General features: G+C 39.7%; 1 protein-coding gene across 1 annotated transcript; it reads left to right on the forward strand.

Moving 5' to 3' along the window:
- The first annotated feature begins 10,087 nt into the window (after positions 1-10,087).
- Positions 10,088-20,718, forward strand: TMEM185A (transmembrane protein 185A). The gene is made up of 7 exons (XM_061445974.1): positions 10,088-10,212; positions 12,695-12,871; positions 14,241-14,448; positions 16,127-16,210; positions 17,121-17,297; positions 17,636-17,759; positions 19,503-20,718. The coding sequence occupies exons 1-7, from the start codon at positions 10,175-10,177 to the stop codon at positions 19,745-19,747; spliced, it is 1,053 nt and encodes a 350-aa protein (XP_061301958.1). The 5' UTR covers positions 10,088-10,174; the 3' UTR covers positions 19,748-20,718.
- The last annotated feature ends 3,487 nt before the right edge of the window (positions 20,719-24,205 follow it).

The following is a 24,205-nucleotide window of genomic DNA, read 5'->3' on the forward strand; positions in this document are numbered from 1 at the left end:
GTGCCCTTGTAAAAAAACCCTCTCCAGCCTTCTTACAGGTCCCCTTTAGGCACTCAGAGCTGCTCTAAGATCTCCCTGGAACCTTCTCCAGGCTGAACAAGCCCAGCTCCCTCAGCCTGTCTCCATAGCAGAGATGCTTCAGGCCTCTGAAATATGTCCAACATCTCAAAAGGCATAAAGGTTTTTTTGTGCTTGATGCTATTTATGCATAGGACATGCTGTGAATTAATTGCATCTGATAAATCTACAGCTCTGCTTCCAAGTAAGCGATAGAAATGCAGAAATCCCAAACGGGCCTTCAAAATTTTTATATTCCCATTGAATAACATTTTGGGAAGGAGCCTCTAGGAAAGTCTGGACAGTAAGACTGTTTTTACTGCGATTTCTCTCAATGCATATAATTTCACAGTTGCAGAAATACCACAATTTGCACAATCACAGCAGCACAGGAGGACTAATCCACCTACCTGCCAGCCTCTCATCAGGCAGGCTCTGCTATCTGAACTTTTCACATTCTGCTATTGATTTGCTTTCCATATGCTAGTCCTCAGTATAAAAAAAGTGATGAATTTGGGCATTTCTGTCCTAGAATTCATGCTGCCGTTTTAATTTTGATAAGAGGAGCCGATACAAGTCCTGAAGGAGAGAAAGAATAAAATTATAGATTCCATTAGAGATGCATTGCCTTTTTGTAAATACAGGATTTTTCCCTAGTTGTTTGGGGGGGGGCTGGGGATTATTTTTAATAGTCTGTTCCTAAATACATTGTTTTTTGCCAGTGCATTTCATGGTTAATCTGCCATTTGTAGTCAAAGGAGCACCTAACACTTGCTAAAAAAGAAAAATCCACGTTATCACAGGTACCGCTGCCACAGTGGTTTTGACATGCAAGTGAGTGGAAAGTTGGTGGTTTATTTACAATATTGGTATATTCGTCACCATTTTACCTGCTCATTAAATGTTTAAGACTACATAGTTACAGACTTGTAATTCTTTTCTATTGGCAGCTTTATTACACTATCTTGTATTTCAGTAACCTTACAGTTGCAGACTGGGGGGCATCTGGTTGGTCACCAGTTGAGTTTTATTTTGTACAGGAATACCAGCAATAAGTCTATTATCTCTTCCAAGATTAAAGATCAAAACCTTTCTATGGAAAAGCCAAAGAATTATTTTGCTGTTGCATGTGCATTTAATTACCATTAACACTTGCCTCTCAAATACAAATAAGTGGTACTTGATATGGATCTCCTGGTTTGCCTAACATGAGTATTCAGCAACCATCATAAGTTCAATCCACTAGATGAACACATTACACAGAAAAAGATCTTTTTCAAACAGCACACAAGTTCTGATGCTAAAAAGTAAACTGGGATGGTGCCAGGTGAATGACTGCAGACACCGAAATCACAGCCTTAATAGTATGTCTTTGACAAACTGGTCTCACAGCTCAGATGTCCACTCTACCCCGGATGTCTGGGCTGCCTGTCATTCAGCTCTTGAACTAAACCACTGCTGTATTGGGTGTGATGGGTCAGGAGTATAAGAGAAAAGGGTAACTGAAACATGCCCCAACTGGAAATACCTTACTCAAAACTCTTTAGTCATTCTGCTAGAAGTAGTGGAAGCCCTTATGAATGTCAGCCTCCTCCACCTACCCAAGTATCAAATCTGACAATCTGATAGCTTAGCAATATGCAGAAGCATATACTGAAGGTTTGGGGGTCTACAGTAGTGCTTGCACAAATGTTACTAATGTAGATCAGGCCACCAACATAACAGCTAAATATCTTAAAAACAATTATTTTCTATGACAGACACACTTTAAGACATGATAAAAATTGAGCACAGCAATCACTATTTTTAGTGGGAAAAAGTCTATTAATGCAACTCTGTAAGAAATGACTGTACTACCAGACCCACAGTAGATTTTATGAAGTAGCATCTTCATACCTGGGGATGCTGTCCAAGAAAGTTTCCACATGTACCCTTATTGTTTAAGGGAGGATTTCATCAGTTTCATTTGAAAAATGTATTTTCGTGTTCTAACTTCTAGAACCAAAACCCCAAATACTAACAGGTAACAATCTCTCAAGTCAGTCTCTAAGGGATAGGTTATAAAGAAATTAATGCATGTATCAAAGAAGTAATTTTATTTTGCTTTACAAAGCATGTGATCAACTTGGCTTTCCCTGCTGTTTCCCTATGCTGCAAAATGTCTTTGATCCTCCTCTGTTGGATGGAAGACAACAACATGCCAAGGAATAGCTTCCAAAACAGCAACTAAAACTAACATTAGATTTGCAGGTTTTTATATTCTCTGACAAGGAAGTTAAAAACTAAGTAAATACAATCAAACAATATAACCCAGGTGTTGAGCTCTGCCTCGGAAGATGTCTTGGCTTTTCACATAGGTAACCTGTCCTTGCAATGTCCTCCAGAGATTTCACCAGCAGTTGCATTTAGCTCAAAACAGTAATGGAACATACCATGTTAGAATAATTAGCAACTCCAAAGAATTTTTCTGCACCACTCAGTAATTCCAAGAAAGCAGGTTTTAGCAAACAAGTGGCTGGTCACTGTGATCAGTTCAATCAGACTCTCAAAGAGCAATGCTGTTTTCAATTAATATAACTAATAACAAATAGATTATCATTTATTTCTCACACATTATAGAAAATAATCACTACAGGAAGTGTCTGATTGGCAAATTTATTTATTGCTAAACTGTTTTTTGTCAAAAAAGTACTGCTTCCTGTTTTGCTTTATGGACTGATGAAATTTATTTCTGTACAAGTTGCTATGAAGAAAGTGAGAGAGACCTGTTAAAAATGTTAACACCTACATTACTATCTGTAGCCTTCTCTGGCACATACGGTGAGGTAGTGAAATACCTATAGCAAACATGGAGCTGCCTGAATTGCTGAGACATAATGTTGATAAATCTCTAAACATCACTTTTATGTTTCAAAGATCCCATAGCTCTACTTTCAGAACCAAAGCAAACATCCTTTTAAGTCATCTCTGAACATTAGCACTCAAAGATAAGCTAAAACCATCATATCAGAGGCATGTGCAGAGACATTCAGTTTAAGATTCTTATGATAAATGATAAGAAACCATTGTAGTCTGTCCTTGCAGTCTAATCTATGCACTAGAAAATACGTTGTAGGCCTTAGATAATACATTCTTAATTCAAAACCACTCATTACAAGCCTTCATTTCATACAGTCATTTCTCCCTGGCTGAAGCGAGTTATGCAGATCTGCTCACCGGCAGTGTGCTCTCCCTCCCCCAAGACACAGATTAGAAATCTCACACAGTGATTTTTCACAAGTACATGTAATATCAGAGCTGTTTCTAAGATACTATTTAGACTGACTTCAGAGCAATAGGTAAGGCAGGTGCTGTCACCACCACCAAAAGCAATGAATCAAAGGCACACCTCAGTCACCTTTTATCCCATTTCCTGTTTGGCTTATAAATGTGGCAAATTAGATACTACCAGCTCTGTCTCTGATGTGCTGGCCAGAGACAGGTGAATTACAGAACTGCAGTTCTTCCTGACCCTCCCTGTACCCATTTCAGGAAATGTGCCTACAATTCAGGTAATGCTCAAGGAAACCATGCTGTCGCAAGTGGTTAGTAAAGACAGGCAAGCACATTGAAGCATTGCCCCTGTGAAACAACTTTCATAGACAAAAGCAGTGACACAGGCAATTTCTCAAGTTACACACTGAGTATAATAAAGAGATAAGGCCTGCAAACAGGAAAGCCTGTGTAAACAAAGTGCCATGTAATACTAATAAATTCTTTAATGTGCATATACATGGCAAGGACTGGTCTATTATTTAAACATTTACAAACTCGTTTGCTATTCTGGATTAACAGTTGCTGCAGATTTTAGAGGGTATTCTGGATGGCATTCTCAGTGTAATTACAAAGTATGTTAAAAAATACCCAAAATAATCTGACCCCCATTTATTGTTAATAGTGAAATCTAATTGACTGTCCTGGTTTTGGCTGGGATAGAGTTAATTTTCTTCCTCGTAGCTGGTACAGTGCTGTGGCTTGGATTTAGAGTGAGAACAATGCTGATAATATGCCAATGTTTTAGTTGTTGCTCAGTAGTGCTTACTCTAAATCAAGGACTTTTCAGTTTCCCACATGATGCCAGTGAGGAGGGGCACAGCCAGGACAGCTGACCTGAATTAGCCACAGGCATATTCCATACCCCAGCATGTCATGCCCAGTATAGAAACTGGGGGAGTTAGCTGAAAGCCACTGACTGCTGCTCAGGGACAGACTGGCATCAGACAGTGGGTGGTGAGCAATTGTATTGTGCATCACTTGTGTTTCTGGAGTTTATTCCTCTCTTTTCCCTACTATTATTAATAGTAGTATTATTTATTTATTTATTTTCATCATTAAACTGTTCTTATCTCAGCCCATGGGTTTCAGCTTTTTCTGATTCTCCTCCCCATCCCACTGGGGTTTGAAGTGATGGGGGAATGAGGGAGTGGCTGTGTGGTACTTAATTGCTGACTGGGGTTAAACCATGACACTGACCCTTGATTCCTCTTGCTACAACTACCTTAGAGGGGAAGTGAATAACCTCATCAGGATTCAAGTATTGCTTAATCTTCTGTTAAGCAACTCTCCATTTTGAACATTAAAACCTTGCAATTAGTAATTTGACAAGGACACCAAAGTACATGACTGCTTTGCTCTGACTAAGGTGATGTTTTCTGTAGTGTCATTCTACTTACAAAGCAAGTGAGGAGTGATTCCTGTGAAAACACAGAACCTGCCTCCCATATACACGTAAACTGTGGGGTGCAAAGGAAGTGTCATGAAGGTGGAAGCACAGGGGAGGATAAGCAGAGATCTATAATTAGGCAGAGTAAGACAGAATTAAAAACTGCTCAAGGTTATGATAAAGCCTTTTAGAAATTAGCAAGGACTTGCTACTCTTTAGGATTCTTTAATGACCCTTTTTATCATGTTTGACTAAAACAGAACAGTAGCAAGACCCAGATGTAGAACTAGCAACTGTAATAGTGAGTAACAGTGTCTTTAACAAGATTAAATTCTTCCTTTCTCTATCTCATTTCTTCACAGTTCACATTAGAGAACAGATCTGTGAAGCAGAAGACTCAGAACTACAAAAACATTTTTTATCACAGCCACTGTGACATTTCTTGCACTGCTCTGAGTTCACTGTGTACAAAGCAGTTACTATGCTCGTTTCCAAATTCTGATTCACAAGGCCATAATGCTGATCTACAGGTACCTACGAGTAACACTCTTTCATGTGCTGAAAATGGCCTATACCTCCAGAAATACCCCATCAGCATGCCAGATATGACCGCAGTACACAGCAAGCACTGCAGCAGGCTTTCTGGTCCACCAAAAGAATAATTCTTGAGAACCACATTTCCACAAAAATCTCTCTCCCAATTCAATATGTACCAGATCAAGATGCAATCGACAGTGTATTCAAGAATTGCTACTACTCTGAGTATGACTGCAGGATGGAAAAGCTTGTGTCTGGTTACTAAAATAATAATTCTACACTAAATTCTTTTGTCTATTACCAGTCAATCTGTTTATTCTGTGAATAATGTTAACAGTAAAATCAACAGAAATTCAAATGGGGATTTTCAAATCAGGAGATTTGTTTTTGTAAACAACTTGATGTACTGTCATAGACCATGAAAGATGATCTTAGAAACAGTTCATGGCTATGCTGTCAGCCACATAAGCCAATTATTACTGAACTGCTGTCCTTTTAAATGTTACAGTATTCCAGTCATCTAACAGTGACATTTTGAGATGTCTGTAAAGAAAACAGGACACATGAATTACAAGGAATGTCAGAAATGAGTCAAGGCTGACTGTCAACAGAAAAGCAACCCTGACAAATTAGAAAGCTGATGCAGGTTTTGTTTCCTTCACTTAATTTTGGCCAGTCAAGGATAGGGAACCTACTGGTTTATGTTTTGTAAGCAGAATAAGCATACAAATAGACAGCTTACGGAAGCAGTAATAACTGTGACTATAAAACAGACACTGTGTATGACTTTCTGACCTAATCTGTAGAACTAGATACGTGGAATGTAAACAAAATGTCTGTTTGGTCTCCAACATAAACTATCTCAGAGGATTCAATTCAATTCCTACGGTTCAAGTCCCAGCCAGCAGTAGACAGGAAGTCTTAACAGTAAGCAGATGACTTGCCACTGCTTTTAGCACCGCCCTGTATTCCTCCCCCCACCCTTAAATTACCATACAATTTAAACTCAAGAGAAATCGTTAGCCTTTAAGCTCAAACAACTTGGTTTTTCTTCACCACCAAGTTCTCCTCAACATCAGCCTCACAAGTGCAGTATCTAGCCACAACAACCAAGAAAGAGAAAGCACCAAAAGATCTAAGAATGCTCCTAAAATCCCCATTGCCAGTTACTTGATTACAAGCCAAAAATTTAGCCCTAGCTTTCCTGAGGTAACAGTATAAAAGTATGTCACCTGCGCTTAACCACATGTTTAACAGGAATTTAATCATAGCTCATGATATAGCAACAGGTTATTGAAAGTCACAGCTTCAACACCAAATGTAAGGGGTAAAAAAAGAGGATATAACAATACAAAAATGTCCCTCTTTTAATATCATATCTTCTGTGAGCCAAAAAAAGAGCAAACATCATCCTAAATCTCAAAGGAATCAAGTTAGAATTGAAAGGCAGATTGTTTGACTTATCAAGCGGTCAAATATATTGCTGTTTTCTCATTACCTCCTCTAATACAAAGCTTTTACTATAAAACATCAGCTGTTTTCTTGTAGTACTATAAACTTTTGGATCACATTGTGAAGGAACATGTAGATTAGTTGCTGAGATCGGGAAAATAAATAATTTTCATTTCTATGTTATATCTATCTGAAGATGAACTGCTGGATGAAGGTGTCATCATTCTTCTGGCATATCATGTAATTTTGGGACACAGCAGAAGGCACTGGTGTACGTGCAGATGTGTGTGTCTGTGCTAACACATGCATGGTCGCAGCCCAAGGAGACCTCCAGGGCCCCCACTCAATCCCAGTCCTGCCTCCAAAACCCTTCTTTCCACCACCTTTTCTGTACCTGCTGTATCCCCTCTGCAGAGTACACCTTTGCTACTTGCAGGGAAAACAAGGTATTTTACAGGCAGAAAAATGGCAACCCAGTGTGTTTGTCAGAGCCAACAGCAACTGCTAAGCAGCCAGGTCTTCACTTTTCCTCCAGAGAAGAGAAGGGGGGAAAAGTCTACTGTCTTATAGGGAGTTAAATTTGCCATATATTCTGTGAGGGGGAAAAATCAGCTAAAGTTAGTGAACGTTTTCTCAGCTGTGGCACCTTCAGGTTAGGTCCAAGACCAAAGAGACATTTCCTTTCTGTCTAGTTTCCTCATTTTTAGTTTTAATTTCATCTCTATCATGTTTCCTGTAACTAGGTATTTCTTTCCTAGTTCTTATCCCTTGTAGGAACTGTTTACCTGCCTGGGCAGTCAGCCAAACATTGTAACTGCAGAAGAAATCTTTTTTATTTACTCCTACAGACCTTCATGAATATTCTTAAAAATGGCGTGCTGCTTTATTAGCCTTCAGAATTATTAACAGTTCTCAAGATAATTCCTTGTTAATATTATCTTGACTTTGCTTTATGATTGCATCTGGCTGAGGATAATGCTTACAGGTAGTCTTGTCTAGTAGCTTCTTTATGTGTTGCAGTAGATATATTTTATCTTGGATAAATACATTATGCGTAATTGTTCTCTTTTCCAAATTAGTAAGGCTCAACTTCTGAAAAAACAGAATGAAAAACAAGGTTCTAGTTTCCATTTTTTAAGCCTGGTAATTCTTTGGTTCCTTAGATGCTTGTGTACTGCCCTACACAGGTCCTATCATACAGGCACTTTTCATCTTACCAGTCACTGGAGACTGCGTCATCCCTTCTTTCCCTTCCATTATGTTTTCATGCTTCTCCCTCATCCTGATTTCTTCCCAGCCTCCTCACACACTCTCCCCACTGCCATTACTTGTGCTGGCATGTCCTTGCTTTCTTGTAGCCTTTGACATACACTTCCTTGCCTTATCAGTTAAATACGTTGTGCAGAAAGCTCGTGGTGTGGAAGTCTGTCAGCTCTTTGTGCTGTTGCAAATGGAGTTAAAATTGTATCTACAATTTGCCAGTGAGCATCTCCAGATGAATCACATCTTTGAGTAGATCTGTATTAGCTAATGAATACTTTCAAGAGCTGCAAGTAGTTATGGCATTTAATAAATCACACTGCATGTAAGCCTAGCTTCTCAGCTGGTATAAATTACCAGTACTGTTAGCACTGGATAAAGATTTGGACCATTAACTTTTCAGGTTTTTTTTCATCTTTCTGCAGAAGGTAGAGCTTATGGCATTGCCAGTCATTTATTAGCATCTCACTTGCAATACAACCTTGATTAGTGAGAGCTATGGGGATTTTCAGTTCCGAGTCTTCAGATAATCTATCCTGATTTAGTCATCATATAGTCTGTCCTGATCTGCTATGTAATTTCATAACCCTTTGTCCTGGATTCAGCTGTAGCACTTGCTTTTCTCCTTCCCACTGGCTGGTGCAGTGCTGTGTTTTCAACTTCAGCCTGAGAACAATGCTGATAACACACTGATGTTTTAGTTGTTGTTAAGTAACACTTACTCTGATCAAGGACTTTTCAGTCTGCCAGTGAGGAGGGGCACAGGAAGCTAGGAAGAAGCAGAGACAGGACACCTGACCCAAACTAGCCAAAGGGATATTCCATACCACAGCATGTCATGCCCAGTATATAAACTGGGGGGAGTTACCTGGAAGGCCCAGATTGCTGCTGGGTATCAGTCATTGGGTGGTGAGCAATTGTAATGTGCATCACTTCTGGTTATTGTTTTCTTTTCCTTTTCCCCTTTTAGTTTCATATTCTCCCCCCTTGTTATTTCCCTTATCATTATTATTACTGGTGGTAGTAGTAGTGGTTTTGTATTATACCTTAGTTACTGGACTGTTTTTATCTCAACCCACCATTATCTCTACCACCTAGAAGGAGCAAAGCCCACATTGGGTAGCACACCTAAGTCTAAAAACAATTATTCTGTCTACCTGTGCTAGTTCTTACTTTCCCTGGTATTCTCCTTTCCAGAAGCATTTGTTAATGTAAGATTAATTTGTTGAATCGAATGATAGCCAGACATCACTATTGTTAATGGGAAGGTCCCTAAAGAGGCACTCATGAGGTGTCCAAATAACACAACAACCGCCACATCACAAATTGTTGCAGAAATTAAGTGACAGAATCAAAACCCAAATCTGCTTCCTGATCCTCTGGGCTTGGCTTCACTAATAGTCTGAAGAAGTCAGATGAGAATTTCTATTAACACATACAATTCAGGATAAACTTACTCAAGTGTGAGATAAACCACAACTGAAGAGGTAACAAATACAACATTTTGAGCACATTATCTAAACTCATATTTTTCAAACACCCAAACTCAGTGTTTAACTCGTGACATGCAGTAACTTAGAAGGCAATAGCACAACCTGGAATAAGCACTGCTGATGTGACTGGGCTTGCAAGAAGAGGCTGTTCCTTCCTGTCTCTGCAGCAAGCCTCTTGACACAGCCTGAACGTGAGCAGCCGTTTGCACACCCCGGCTGGCTACCGCAGGAAGCAAGCACCAATTTAGCCTACAAAGGAAATGGGTAGAAACCCCACTCTTCACCATGCATCTGACATGCTGTACTTTCGACTGTCTTATTTCCAATAAAGGCTACAGAATTGCTCCAGGCCGTCAAAACCCCTTCGACACGCAACCAGAACGAGGCTCTACTGCCATCAGCGCCCAGCGCTTCCGTCTCGCCTAGGCCGCATGCGCAGCAGCCGCTTGTGCAGCCCGGAAAGCGGATGCCAGTTCCCTAGCAGAGGGACGCGGCCCCGGGGCTAGCGGGCGGTGCGCATGCGCGGGGTCGTGCGGGCTGCCCGGTTCCGGCGGAGCGGAGCTGGAACGGGGGCGAGGTCAGGCCAAGCCAGGCTCGGCTCGGCTCGGCGGCGGCGTCGCGCCATGCGCGCCTGGTAGAGCGCGGAGGAGTAGGGTGGGAGGGTCGAGCCGCAATGAACTTGCGTGGCTTGTTCCAGGACTTCAACCCCAGGTGAGGGCGGCCCAAGTCTTAACGGGCGGCCTGGGGCCGTGCCGCCTTTTCAGGGACCGTTCGACACCTGGCCGTGTCCCTACAGCTCCCTGTCCCGGCGCAGCGGGTGGGCGGAGGTTCCGCTTCCCGGCGCCGGTAGCGGGACGTGCCCAGAAGTGGCGGCCTGGTGGGGCCCGAGTTGCCGCCGGGATGAGGGATGGGGGGGGGGGGGGGGGAGTGTAGCACCGCCGGGGCTGACTCTGCACCTTCCCCGTGCAGGCCGAGCCGAGCAGTGCGGTGGGTTGCCTGGGGAGGAAGCCGGCTTCGCTAGTGTTAACCCGGTTCAGCGGTTCGGGGCGGATCGAACGCGCTGTGCCTGATCGGTTCCTTCTCAGCGGGTGCTGGTGCATGCTTCCGTCAGGTGGCTGCGAACGTGGCAGCCGCCACCCGCTCTGCAGGACAGGTTTTAGCCGTTTCCTTCCGTTTATTATTGCTCCAAGCCTCATTCTGGGTTTTGAATGTTTCAACTCGGTGGTTTGGGGTATAAAACCTTACATCGGAAGGTAAAGCTGCCATACATTCTAGCACAGGCGTGCAGCATCTGGTAAAGGCTCGGGTTTTGGAGGTATGAAGGCATTGCCTTTAACTGCCCTCATCTAGCCTTGGAGAACTGCAGAGGGCGAGCCTTAATGCTAGACTCAAAATAAACAGGATTATAGTTGCTACAAGTTTGCCTTCTTCTGTTTTGCCAAGGAAATGCAGATACACATAATGCTAAAAGGAGCCGAGAGAATTAGTTTAACTTTACTGGGCTTGCCATTACTAGGTATTGCAGGAGTAAAGACTGCAAGTAACTTGTGCAGTCAATACTGAGAGTCCTGGGGAAAATCTTTGTGAAAGAGGCCTCGTGTCATTGCCGCTGCAGAAAGCTGTGTTCAGTCAGTTGTTTAGACAAACAGAAGGGTAACCAGTGCTTCAGAAAATGCATTGTTGCGGAGAGGTTGAAATAAACAGTTTAAATATGTGTGATTGGAAGTAATGGAAGAGTAGGAACAGAAGTTCCAGAAGGTCATAAAGTTTTGGTATTGCAAAGTAATGCTTGCAACTTTTTGGGGTGCCATCTAAATGGTGAGTGAGCATCTGAACGTTGCATTTGTGCAGATAACTTCATCTTGGATGTTTTGATGTTTACTGGACCTCTCGGGGAGCAGCAGCATGACCACATGGCACTTTACTGCTCTTTTTATTGAGCACCAAGGGAAAGTGCAAATTACACAAATGCTGGATGCTGGAAAAGCATGGGTAGCCTGGGAAGCTGAGGGACCTCTCTGTTGTTGTGAGGAGTGACACTTGTTTTATATCCTTCTGTCCCATGGTAGCCTCATCAAGCATGTGAGGAGATGCTGACACAATGCAACTGCTTTTTCATGTTAAGAAACAGCTGAGGCACTTGTTCTGAGACTGAGCAGCTGGGTATCTGATGGAGGCAGTGCTGAGCTGATAAATGTTTGATTATTTGATGAGAGTGAAAGTGGGCAGTTTGAGTTGTGCTGTAGAAGTAAGGGTAGTATCCCCAGCTATTGCTCTTCTACTCTATAGCAAGTATTTACTCTGTTCCTTAGGTTTCAAAATACATGCAATTACTTGATTGAAGTGGTTGAAACAAAATTATGTGTTTTCTAAAGCTGTCTGTGAGCTTCTGGTGAACGGTTGGGTGACTCTTTCCCTTCCTGTAGTGTGAGGAAATCATGTACTATGTAATCATTTTGTCTGATTTTTGGTGGTACAAGCAGTTGCTGTGCCACTGCTTTCAAGTGTTCCAAATACATTAATTTGTTCTTAGGTTGACTAGATTATAAAATATGCCAACATAACTATCTGAAATGTGTAAGCACCATCCTCACTATTCTAGTTAAACTACACTCTACAATCACGAACTCTGTTAAAAGCTTAACCTGTTTTTTTTCCTATAATGTTGCTTTTTTCTAACTGAATGTAAAAATAAAAAAAAAAGGATCTCTGAAGTCTGCCTTATTACAATACATAAGTTTCTAATTTTTAGTTTAAAATAGTATGGCAAAAATTACATGAATTATGTAACTTGATTTTGAACATCAAAACTGATTTGATTTGTATGAAGGAACATGTTTTCTAAAAACATGTACAACTGGTATTATTTCTGAGCCTCTAATAATCCAGCTCCTGTCTGGATCCTTGTGAGAGAGAACTATTTATAGATGTTCATTCATTAAGTTTGTCATGCAAGAATGCTTTTGATGTGTTCTCTTGAAGCACTGGTTTTATAAGTGATGTCATATGCTGTATTTGTGATTAAATATTTGACTCTTCAGGACAGATTTGATTCTTTGCAAGAAGTTTGATGTGTGTTTTCTATTAGGAAATACCCTGATTATGTTTCAGCTGTGACTGATTTTCTAAAAAGTTCATACGAAGTTGCTTCCTTAATTTCTGACTCTGGTGTTTTTGTTTGTCTGTTTAACAGCAAATTTCTTATTTACGCCTGCCTGCTGCTCTTTTCTGTGTTGCTGGCTCTCCGCCTGGATGACAAAATTCAGTGGAGTTACTGGGCTGTATTTGCTCCAATATGGCTGTGGAAGTTAATGGTGATTGTTGGGGCCTCAGTGGGAACAGGAGTATGGGCCCGAAACCCACAGTATCGGTAAGTCAAAGATATCTTATTTTGCAAAAGGTTCTCTGTACACAATCACATTCATCAGTAGTTCTTCTAACAATGTGAACTATACCATCTGGAGGGTTGCTATATAAAATAATCATAACCTATAGTGTATGCAAACAGTTTTATGCAGCAATAGGTGGCTTAATACTATTTGCAATAGTTTATCACAAGCTTCAGCAATACTGTTTTTGAGAAGCTACAGCTTCTCATGGAGTGTCTTTTTGCACTGTTCTATTAGAACATTGGGAATTCCTTGCTTTAGTATAAGTCATATAAAAATACGCATCTTCATATGCACTAGGAATATGCTATATTTAATTGGATTAATTTTTAAATCACTTTCCTGAAATGTACAATAGCCTGAAAGAGGTTTTTTGCGTTGTTTTTTTTTCTCCTTGGTGTGGTCAGAGAATGTAAGGATGAATCTTCAGTGATTCTTGAATACGCTGTGAACATTGAGAATTTTTACATACTTTAGTTGCAGTTTTAGAAGAAATATTGAAGTAGTTCAATGCACTAAGATAGGCTACTGCAAAGTAAGAGGTTTGTGGCAACAAATTCTGTAAATTCCTTTTCATTTTTGTCAAAGTTGTTTAACAGTGATATTTTAATTGTCAGTCTAATGTAGGATAACTTTCAGACCTCTAAATATATCAGGTGTTCATTCTTCTGGTAATCACAGTAGGATGTGAATTTGAACATGCTGGGGAAAAGAAAAACTACCTTAAGTGCAATAAATTCAGTCCTCTATCTATAGTGATTATTAAATGAAAAAACTTTGTGCATGGGTCCTATTCTGATATACTATATTGTGTGGTTCAGGTCTTCTTAACCCCTTCTGCTTGTGTAGGAAAAAAGTGTGGTTCCTCTGTGTGTTTTATTTTAGTAGTAATAGATGATATTCTGTTGCAGTACCCTGATTTTGATGAAGAAGGAAATCCTGGGGAAAGATGTTGACTCAATAAAAGCTGGTGCAGGAACCAAACAGATAATTTTGGACTAAATTTATTTCCCAACAGCCTTCACGATGTCTTGAGTGTTTATGCAGTAGCAAAGAAATCCTGTTTTTAATGCAGAGCTATGGAATATGTAGAAAATTTTAAACTTGTAAAAATCCCACTGTCTCCTTTGAGGAAAATCCTTTAACTGTGCAGCTTTATGAACAAGAAATCCTGTTGGGTCATCAGGAGTTTAGTTTAATAGCAGCTGTTTGGGCATATTTGTACATTTATTAAAAACAAGTGTTAATATCTGAAATGCAACACTTGTAAATAAGTGTCTTGGGATGCTTGCAGGATCGTATGCTTTCTTACTAACAAGTAAACTGAATGCTTTGTTATCCTCTCTTTAGAGCAGAAGGAGAAACCTGTGTGGAGTTCAAAGCAATGTTAATTGCAGTTGGCATCCATCTGCTACTGCTGATGTTTGAAGTTCTGGTGTGTGACCGGATCGAAAGAGGAACCCATTTCTGGCTTCTGGTCTTCATGCCATTATTCTTTGTATCTCCAGTGTCAGTTGCAGCTTGTGTGTGGGGATTCCGACATGACAGGTCTCTGGAGGTAATGGTTTGTTTATTGCTATAGAGTCATAGACTGGCTTGCCTTGGAAGGGACCTTAAAGCTCATCCAGTTCCAACCCCCTGCCATGAGCAGGGACACCTTCCACTAGAGCAGGTTGTCAAAGCCCCATCCAACCTGGACTTTTATGTGTAGAATTTGTGGAAATGCAAGACTGTATCAATTTTGTAGTAGTTTATCTCTCAGTAAAGCATGAGATGGATGACTGCATCAGTTGAATTAATTGTTTGCACTGACCTGCGAACATGAGTGAAAAGCCAGGATCAGTAATACTGGTTTTCTCATCTCTTCTAGTTTGTTTTTTCTTGGGTATTTTTTTTTTTTCCTCAACTACCACTACCACCTTCTTTTTATTATGGTGTGTTAAAAGAACTCATGCAGTATGAACTCTTACTAGACGCTTAAATGGAAATCACTGAAGAAAATTCCACTGATTGTAAGCCCTGTCCCTTGGCAGAATCAGGGTTGAAAATTTCTTACTATCCCAATCTGTGTGCTTAATTTTTAATTTGGGAATACAAACAGTAGGCATAAAGCAGTTGGGTTTTATTTCCTGCCTCTGTTTTCTTTCTCCTCCAACTCACTCCTTTTGGTTTTGGAAGACCTTCACAAGGATTCTAAGATCTTCTCACCATTGTGGTGTTTCACAATAAATTTAGAATTCTTACTGAATTGATACTTTTTTAAAGGATTTTTTTTCTTTTTGCTGTGCCCTCAAGCTCCTCAGTTTTTACTTTTTTATTTCAAGACAGTGTTTCTGTAACATTAGCATAAACCAAGTTATCTCTGGAGAGAGAAACATTTTTGGTAGGTGATTGTTAGGATGGCTGGTAAACTGATACCTTAAATTGTTGATGTAAAAATACTGCAAATAGAATTTCATATAGCAGAGTTCTATTCAGTTAATCATTCCTAAAAGTAAAATTTGTGTAGAAGTATTTGCCTTCTCCTGGCTGATGCTTGATTACCCACTGATTTACAGATGACTGCACAACTGCTAAGTACTGGCATTAAAAGAAATCCACTCACCCCTAAAAGGCAGCAGCTGTCTCAGAGAAAATAAGTTATGCAGTTGAACTGTCAACTTTTTTTTTTCTTTTACTAATTTGTCACCTTTTCCTTTTTGACTCTGGGAAGATCTCATTATTTCCCTTTCATTTGCTAGAAACATACCAGGGGCCTGTCTTTAATTAATTCTTGGCAGGAGTAATTGGTGATTAATCTATTATTATTTTTGTAATTATTAAATCTGATATGTATTGTCTGCTTGTTCCTACTCTGATTAGGTGATCAGTAAGTACATAGTGGGGTTTTATCCATGGTGGGCTCAGAAAAAGCTTTCCTTCATGTATTACACTATTTTTATAGTCAGTAAAGTACCGTTTATTTAAGGCGTAATGAATTCATTAAATTGTGAGCCTAGCTACTCCCAAGGATTTTTAAATCCCAGGAAGGTTTTACATCAGGAGACATCTGCCTGTACAGTTACTCTGTTGCAATCACAGCCTCCCAAATTTAGGGATGCTTAGTAATATCTAATGCAAATGCATGTTCCATATTACAGTGATAAACATGAAGTCAGAAAAATCCTTAGATTCTTTGTTATCTTGGAAATGGCTTTATCATGCTAAAGGTTAACTAATGCGTTTTCTTTTTCTAGCTGGAAATCTTGTGTTCAGTCAATATTCTACAGTTCATATTCATTGCACTGAGACTAGATGAAATCATCAGATGGCCATGGCTTGTATGTAACAAGTGTTTTCTTCTTAACCTTGTTTAAATGCTGAATTCCATAAAGATACTTACTGTAGGGAACAGTTAATGTATGATCATGGTCCATGATCACATTCTTGCTGGCTTAACAATCCTTCACTGAATGTTTGGCATTCATTCAGTGGTCATGAGGAATAAGCTGTTCCTGGGGTATTTCATCCTTTGAGGGAGACTGACACGCCATTAGCTGCAATTAATTGCTGATCAATTGTTTAAAGAGAAATCCTAACCAACTAAAATAGTGATGAAAATGATTGGTGGGTTAGAGAATGTGCTGGTAAATATGGTGCAATAAATAACTAGTTTTATTTCCTCTGTCACCATGCCTGTAAATCCACTAACTGTGCAAGTGGTCACTGTCAAAACTTCCGAGATCTTATGTCCCAAAACTTCTGAGATCTTATGTGACAGTTCCTGTGCCTGCGTTTTTGTAAACTACCACAGAACTGGTAACCTGGCATGATTGTGACTGTCCTTTTTATTTTCAAAAAAACTAGGGAAAGGATCCAATTTAGAAACTGTTTCAGTAGGGTGTCCAGTGTAGAGAATGCTTGCTAAAATAATTTTGAGTACTGTGATTTAACATGTTAAATCACAGAAGTCTTACTAAAGTTGAACTACATTGACTCCATTTTAAATTGTTGCAGTTCGATGGGGTTTACAAAGCTGAGGAATCCCAGAGAGCGATGTGGCTTATAGCAGTGTACATGATTTGTGAAGCTTTTCTGTAAGAGATTTTATTATTTAGAGAGCATTACACTTAAATTCCTATTTCTTGTTTACACTTAGTATGTAGACTTGATTTAGAAAAATCCCACACCTAAACCAAATCTAATGTGTTGCTTTCAAGGGGAAAAGCAGTTGATTTTCTTTTCTTTCAGGTTGTTTGTGTTCCACTGTGGATCTTGATGTCCTTTCTATGTCTAGTAGTGCTCTATTACATTGTATGGTCTGTTCTGTTCTTGCGCTCTATGGATGTGATTGCTGAGCAAAGGAGGACACACATAACCATGGCTGTCAGCTGGATGACAATTGTAGTGCCCCTGCTCACGTTTGAGGTAGGAAAGAGCATAATCAGTTTGCATCTTGTTCTTTTTAGAATGAGTGGTAATGTTGCTCTGCTTCTACTTGAAATAACTAAAATGAGAATAGTGCTTTTAGTTTTGGAACAAAATATTAACAGCAAATATGAAAGAAAACAAAAGAATTCTATGTTTCTTCCAAGTTCTTTGAGCAGAATATGCATCACAGTGGAACTGTAACTACATGTTTTTGCGGAGGCCATTTTTCTTCACAGATGTGTGAAGTTAAAGATTAGAGATCAGTGTATGTTTTAAGAAGCTTCAACGTGGGTATTGCAGTTAAACTGACATTGTATAATTTCTTTGTCGTTTAGATCTTACTGGTACACAGACTGGATGGGCACAATTCTTTTTCTTTTATACCCATATTTGTTCCTCTCTGGCTTTCTCTGATAACTTTAATGGCAACAACATTTGGACAAAAAGGAGGAAATCACTGTAAGTATTTAAATATCACAGAAACAGATTGAATCTCGAGGCTTAATTTTACTAAGATTTTTATTATCGTAAAGTGTTTTTTATGTATATTCTCGCATGAAAGAACCATATTTGTTACTGTGGTTTCCAGGTGAATGTAAAAAGTTTTCAGTTTTTATGTGCCTCTTGCTTTTATTTTCCTGATTCCTGTAAGCATAACTTGTGCTCAGATTCAACCTGAAGTCTCAGTGGGATTTTAATTATAACTCAGCCTTTCATCCTTTCTTATTTCCATGGGTTTCAGTCTCACGGGACATGACTGGATCACTGTGCTCTGGGTTCTGAAAAATAGTATTGCACCTACCATTTTAAATTAGCATTTGGCCTAGTATCCTGAACCAGTATTTTCCTTCTCTCTTTGGGCAAACAATGCTCTATGCTGCTCAGTGGTAACTTCAGCTGCCTGAGTGGCCAGTGTAGATTTATAGGCTTTTATTCCCATCACAGCTCGCACTGCTGAAAGAAGTGTTTGCACTTTCAGCCATCTGATGTTACTGAACCAGTGCAGATGCTCTTCAGACCAACTTTCCCCATCCACATTGCAGTTCATATTCCTTGTTGACAAGGCAATAAAATTTGTTAGGATTTTAAGAGTTGAAAGGAAACAGCTGTGATACTACATACACTTACTTCAGCTTTAGTCTGATTGTGAAATATACTGAGAATTTCTTTGGTCATGACTAATCTTATCTCCATATATTTAGTTTACTTTTATATTATCTTTTATTTTATTGTTTTTATATTGCTTATATTGTATGGAAAATGGTCACTGGTGCTTTTTGTTTTGTTTCCCTTAATGCATGCCCTCAATAATTTATGGCCAGATAGGTCTTTTGGAGAGCCACATATCATTTATGTAGGGTTAATACGTAATTTTTTTAATAAGACTGTTCACCTCAAGTGGGCCTCAGAAGACTTGCATGAAAATCCACCTTTAAAATTCTAAATGAAATACATCAGTTGGCCATGAAGAATAATCTCTGCTAAAAGATGGGTTGTGTGCTGTCTTCCCTGGTAAATGGTTTTTGTTCAGTGTGAAAGATCTGACTTGGGGAGGCTCTGCCTTCTAGCACTGACCTTTGGTATTGGTTACTAGAGGAGTGCCACCTACTGAACTACAAGTACCACTTTCTTAGATACTCTTTCCAAGTCTTTGCATATCGCAAAATCTGTAACAAACACAGAATGTGTACTAGTTTATAATCTAGCACGGGTAATGCCAAGGATGTATGTAATACTCCTGGCATCCCATTAGAGTTGGCTAACCACAAAAATATTTGTGGAATACCGAATGCATATATTTACTACTGTGTCTGCCTATAACCTGTATGTATCAAAGTTGGCATGGATGTCTTCCTATGTGGCACCAATTGCTTTGGTCAAGCAATTTGCTTTTGTGTTCTTTGTCTGTGTACTGATGTGACCTGACACTGCTTAACGGTTGAAATGAAATGGATTCCTGCTGTAATTTATACATATAGATGCACATACAGAGACATGCATACACAGACATGCAGAGGCATGCAAATGTGTGTATACATGCTGTACGTCTACCTGTGTGTGTGTAATCTGAACACACTGCTAAGCAGCACTAACAAATTTTATATTGCTTATGCAAGTAGTCAAGAGAACTGAAACAGAATTGCATATTCTGCCCACTTATCCTGTTCTGCAGTGTAAAACAATTTTATTTATTTATTTTAGGGTGGTTTGGAATTCGCAAAGACTTCTGCCAGTTCCTGCTTGAAATTTTCCCATTCTTACGAGAATATGGAAATATTTCTTATGATCTTCATCATGAAGACAATGAGGAAACAGAAGAAACACCACTACCTGAACCACCAAAAATTGCGCCCATGTTTCGAAAAAAGACCGGGGTCGTCATCACACAAAGTCCAGGGAAATATGTCATTCCACCTCCCAAGTTAAACATCGACATGCCAGATTAAGATGATGGAAGCATAGTGAACTTGAACTGGGAATCAGCAGACAAATGTATTTCATCTCATGCCTTTCCTGATTACTTTAAAATAGGTATTGCTGAATCAGCACTTGAATTACAGAGTCAGAGATCCTGAAGATAATCTGAGTTTTTCCAGAGATAAGTGGTGGTATCATCTGTGCACTTTCCTGATGGGCTGGTTGCACAGTTGCCTGTATAGTATTTATATGAACATTTTAGCAGTGTAATATATTGTTTAAAAGTCTTGTGTACAGTATAAGTATTATCTAAAAGTATTTTTTTAAAAACCCTGTATGAAATGCCTGTGATATTTGACGCGTCTTTTAGGTCCTAAATATACACTTGATTTCCATGTCTGTTTTAAATGCTTTGGGTATGCCTTAGTACAGTACCTCTTTACTACTTCTGTTCAGCAACAATCGTCTTAACCAGAGAGGCACAGGAGTGTTGCATTTCTCAGGCAAAACTGAAAAGCTTTTTTTAGGGAGGAAGTATAATGTACAGCAGCTTCCATGATGGTTTCAAGTTAGCTGTGTGAATTTTCATGTATTTCAACTTTTGCACTGGCTTAGGAGTTAAATGCTGCTTTTGTTGCTTTTCCAGTTTCATGTTTTAATTCTTGTTGGGCAGTGCCTATACCATTTTTCCATTAGACTGCTTGTTAATAAGCTGTTCCCTCTTGCATTGTGCGTGCAGTCTATGCTGGAAACATTAGTTGTAGGTTTTACAGATGTTGGTTAGCTGGTATAAATATGGCTTGCTCTTCATTACCAACTTTGTGTTGGAGTCAGTGATTAAACTTTTCAAGTTAGGAACTTCGTTGGTGTTCGTATAGCATTTTTCTTGTTTCAAGAAAGACAGCCTTTGACCGATTGTTTTGGACTTCTCCATGCTTTAAACAAAGTCTTTGGAACCTACACTGCAGTATCTTATAAAAACAGATGTCTGATATTCCCACATCCTTGCAGCTGCTCTTTGTGTTTAGGTGAACCCACAATTTAGGTACCTTAAATACCATGGATAGAGTTTCCTTAGTGTCTGCATGGCAATGAGACAACAGCAAAGAGTGTATGGACCTTTCTGCATGTGTGAAAGGTACTTCTGTGATTTAATGCCAGTCAGCAGCTAAGTACCATGCAGCTGCTCATTCAGACCTTGTACCATCCTAGTCCCTGGTAGGATAAGAAAAACTGGGGAAAAGTGAAATCCATGCATTGAAATAGTTGAAATAAAGTAAGACATTATAATAATGAAAAGAGATAACACAACGAGAGGAAAAAAAATATGTACAACCCTGCTCTGTCTGTGCCAAGGCCACCTCAGGGACAAACTCCACCATAGCACCATGGCCTGACTTGCACTTGTGGCAAAGGCTTTGGGCCCTAACCTAGGACAAGCAAGGTATCTCCCACAGCTCTTGAACTCTTCAGAAGCTGCATAGTTCAAGGGAATAGAGTCTCCTACGTGTTCCAATAAACTATCCAAATACAAAGCCTCTGCCAGTTGTCCTGTCCTTATACCTACACCTGGCCTCGGGCCTTGATCCAGAAAGTCAAAAAAATTGTAAATTTTGAAAAACTCAAGTGCCAAAATTAGTGACTTCTATTTGTTTGTCTCTATGGTATTTATGTATGTATACAGAAAATACAAGTATTTTCCATCTTAAAAGGGAAAGAAATAATAGCTTCATTTAATTTTGTACAGGTACCTTCTAATGAGCTTCCTACAGAGGCTGTCAGGAAATAAGGAAAATCTGGTCCTTAAAGTTAAGGTTAGGAGTGGGCTGTCAGATATATTAACAAAGGCAGCCTGCTTTCAAGCACCATTTTTTCTGGAGGGTCTTACAAACTCTTCTTCATATACAGAGACAACATATAATAGGGTTGTATTTACATTTTAATGTACAAAATGTACACAAAATACATCAACCATATATTTTTAAAAAATGGCAGTTGCTTATTATGTAGGAAGAATCTAGCGAACCATCAATGATTTCCAGTGATGGTCATAAAAATTACATCTTGTTTATTCTGCCTCAAAAGGGCAGTTCTTCAAATGTATTTGCTCTTTCAAACAATCAGTTTTGAATCCTAAACTCACTGGTATTCAAGATGCTGACCTGTGAATTACAAGTTACCTGGTCTAGTGGAAAGTGCCTCTGCCCAGGGGGTTGGAACTAGAGGATCTTCAAAGTCCCTTCCAATCCAAAACATTCTATGAGTTTAAGTTTGCATTTAGGCAGGAAAAGTAATAGTGAGGGGCAACACCTATGCTTCTGCAGGGATCAGCTCCTCAGCGATGTTCACCTGCCACACACCTTGTACCTCTCTGGCAGGAACTGGTTCCAGAAGCCAACTTGCATTTGAAACAACAGTCAAGTATTTCTGTTCTAGATTATTGAGGACAGCTCAATTTCCAGCTCCAGAATCTCTTCAGGAGGCAAGTTTTCTGGACATAGCTATGTCTCTCCGATATCAATTAATCCTGTGTTATAAAATTAAAATACAAAATTAGTTGGTTGGTTGATCTCCTGGAGAGAAGTTTTCCAGAAGTAACCACCTCATTTGTTACCAGAACACAGTGTGAAGCATACACATCTCAAACCACTGTCATCCACTGCAGAAGGTGGCCTGTGTGACTGAACTTAGGTTGGTGAATTACAGTTGAAGCGTGGAGTTACAACAGTCACATCTCAGTGATACAGAACTCTGTTAGACACTCATATCTAAGGAAGTGTACCAGCTGCTACCAAAACTCTGAGCTACATTTGGCCTTGAAACAGCGTCATCAGAAATAAAACTCTGCTCCTACCAGGGCACCATTAACATTTTAAAATCATTAAACTATATGGAAATTCCTGCTCTCTGGAACCCTTTTAATGTCATGAAAGGGAATTTCTATATTGCTTAATGGTTAAAATAAGATCAAAGAAGCTTTGATGCCTACTCCACAATTTAGCATGCAATTTATGTAGTAGTTAACATTTTTCAGCATAACTACTACATTATGTAATAGTTAACAATTTTCAGCACTAGAACAGAAACAATTTTTCAGTGTATGTGATAGTAATTTGTTGTGCAGGAATAGCTGAAAATGTTGAGATGCTGAAGATAGTGTAACAAAAGATAGCTACAAGATAAGAGAGCAAAATGAGTGCCGGATAAAAGCTTTGTAAGCACACAGTACAGCAGCATATGTTGTATTTCAGCACATCACAAGCAAAAAACCACCATCCTAACTTGTTAACAAACAAACTTCACTGCTCAAATAACAGGAGCAATGGCACATTTGTAGAACTGAAATTTATGTAATACTCTAATATAACATGAAATCACTGCAACATGGTGATCTCACTTGACTAACAGTACTGTAAAATGGTTTCAGCAACACTAAGCTCAAAATGCAAGTGTGAAACTGACATTTACTATCACAAAACAAGGCAATACACAACCCACATTATACTATCTTACTGCTGATGAGTTAGCAGAAACCAATTTTATTTCTTGCGTACACCTTATAGAGTTGTAGCCTAAATTTTTTAGTTGACTGCCTGTTAAAAACTGAGGCCTGACTAAAATTCTTTATCCCAGAGATCAAACATACTTCACATTTCCAACACAATGGAAAAGAATAAATTCTATTCACAACTTCCCTTACTGACCTAAGTTTACAGTCATAAGGAATTGGAATAGCCCCCCAGCCACAGCACAGATGCCACTCCCTCAACCTAAGCGTTAATGGCACGTTTTAACAAGCACAGCTGTGTCAAGTCCATGTGTATTTTATTTGACTGAATGTTAACAGATTGAAAGCTTGCTTGGAAAACACAGTCCAAGCAATATTGACAGTTGCTCACCTGCGATAACTCATCTGCCAAACCTTTCCCCTTTATCCAAGAAGTCTTGCACTTGTTGCGGTGTCATACCAAACCTATTTGAAAGAACTGCTCTCCATGTTTCATCTTCCCAGTCTTTAACAGCTATATGAATAGCAATGGAGCAGCCCTTGTACTCTGCTAGCAAAGGACGCCAACGGGTCTCCACTGTTTTGACTGTTTAAAACTAATCCTGCATAGGGCTGTCAGAAGGAAAGGCAGCCAAATTTAATCGTTTTCCTTGCATCAGAACCCGTTGATTCCCTATGAACAACACACCTGAGGTTAGTGTTTGAAACGTGCGTAGGATCGTCTCAAATCAAGACACGCCTGCCGAGCAGCCCCCCCAAGCACCCGGAGGCAGCGCGCTGCCTCCCGGGGCCGTGCTGCCCGCTTCGCGCCAACAAGGCTTCGCGGCCCGGCCAGACCCCGCAGCTGTGCTCGTGAGGTGGCCACTCCCGGCGCCGGAAGGGGTTTTAAAGCCCCGCTCCGCAGGAGAATGCGGCACTCCGCAACCGAGAGGGTTTGTGTCTTCTTTGTTCACGCCGCAGAGCTCTGCCGGCTTTAGTG

This window comes from Pezoporus flaviventris, unplaced genomic scaffold (assembly GCF_033815535.1).
Source record: "Pezoporus flaviventris isolate CSIRO_AGI_PZ_B2104156 unplaced genomic scaffold, CSIRO_AGI_Pfla_v1 ptg000005l, whole genome shotgun sequence".
Classification (NCBI taxonomy): Eukaryota; Metazoa; Chordata; class Aves; order Psittaciformes; family Psittacidae; genus Pezoporus; species Pezoporus flaviventris.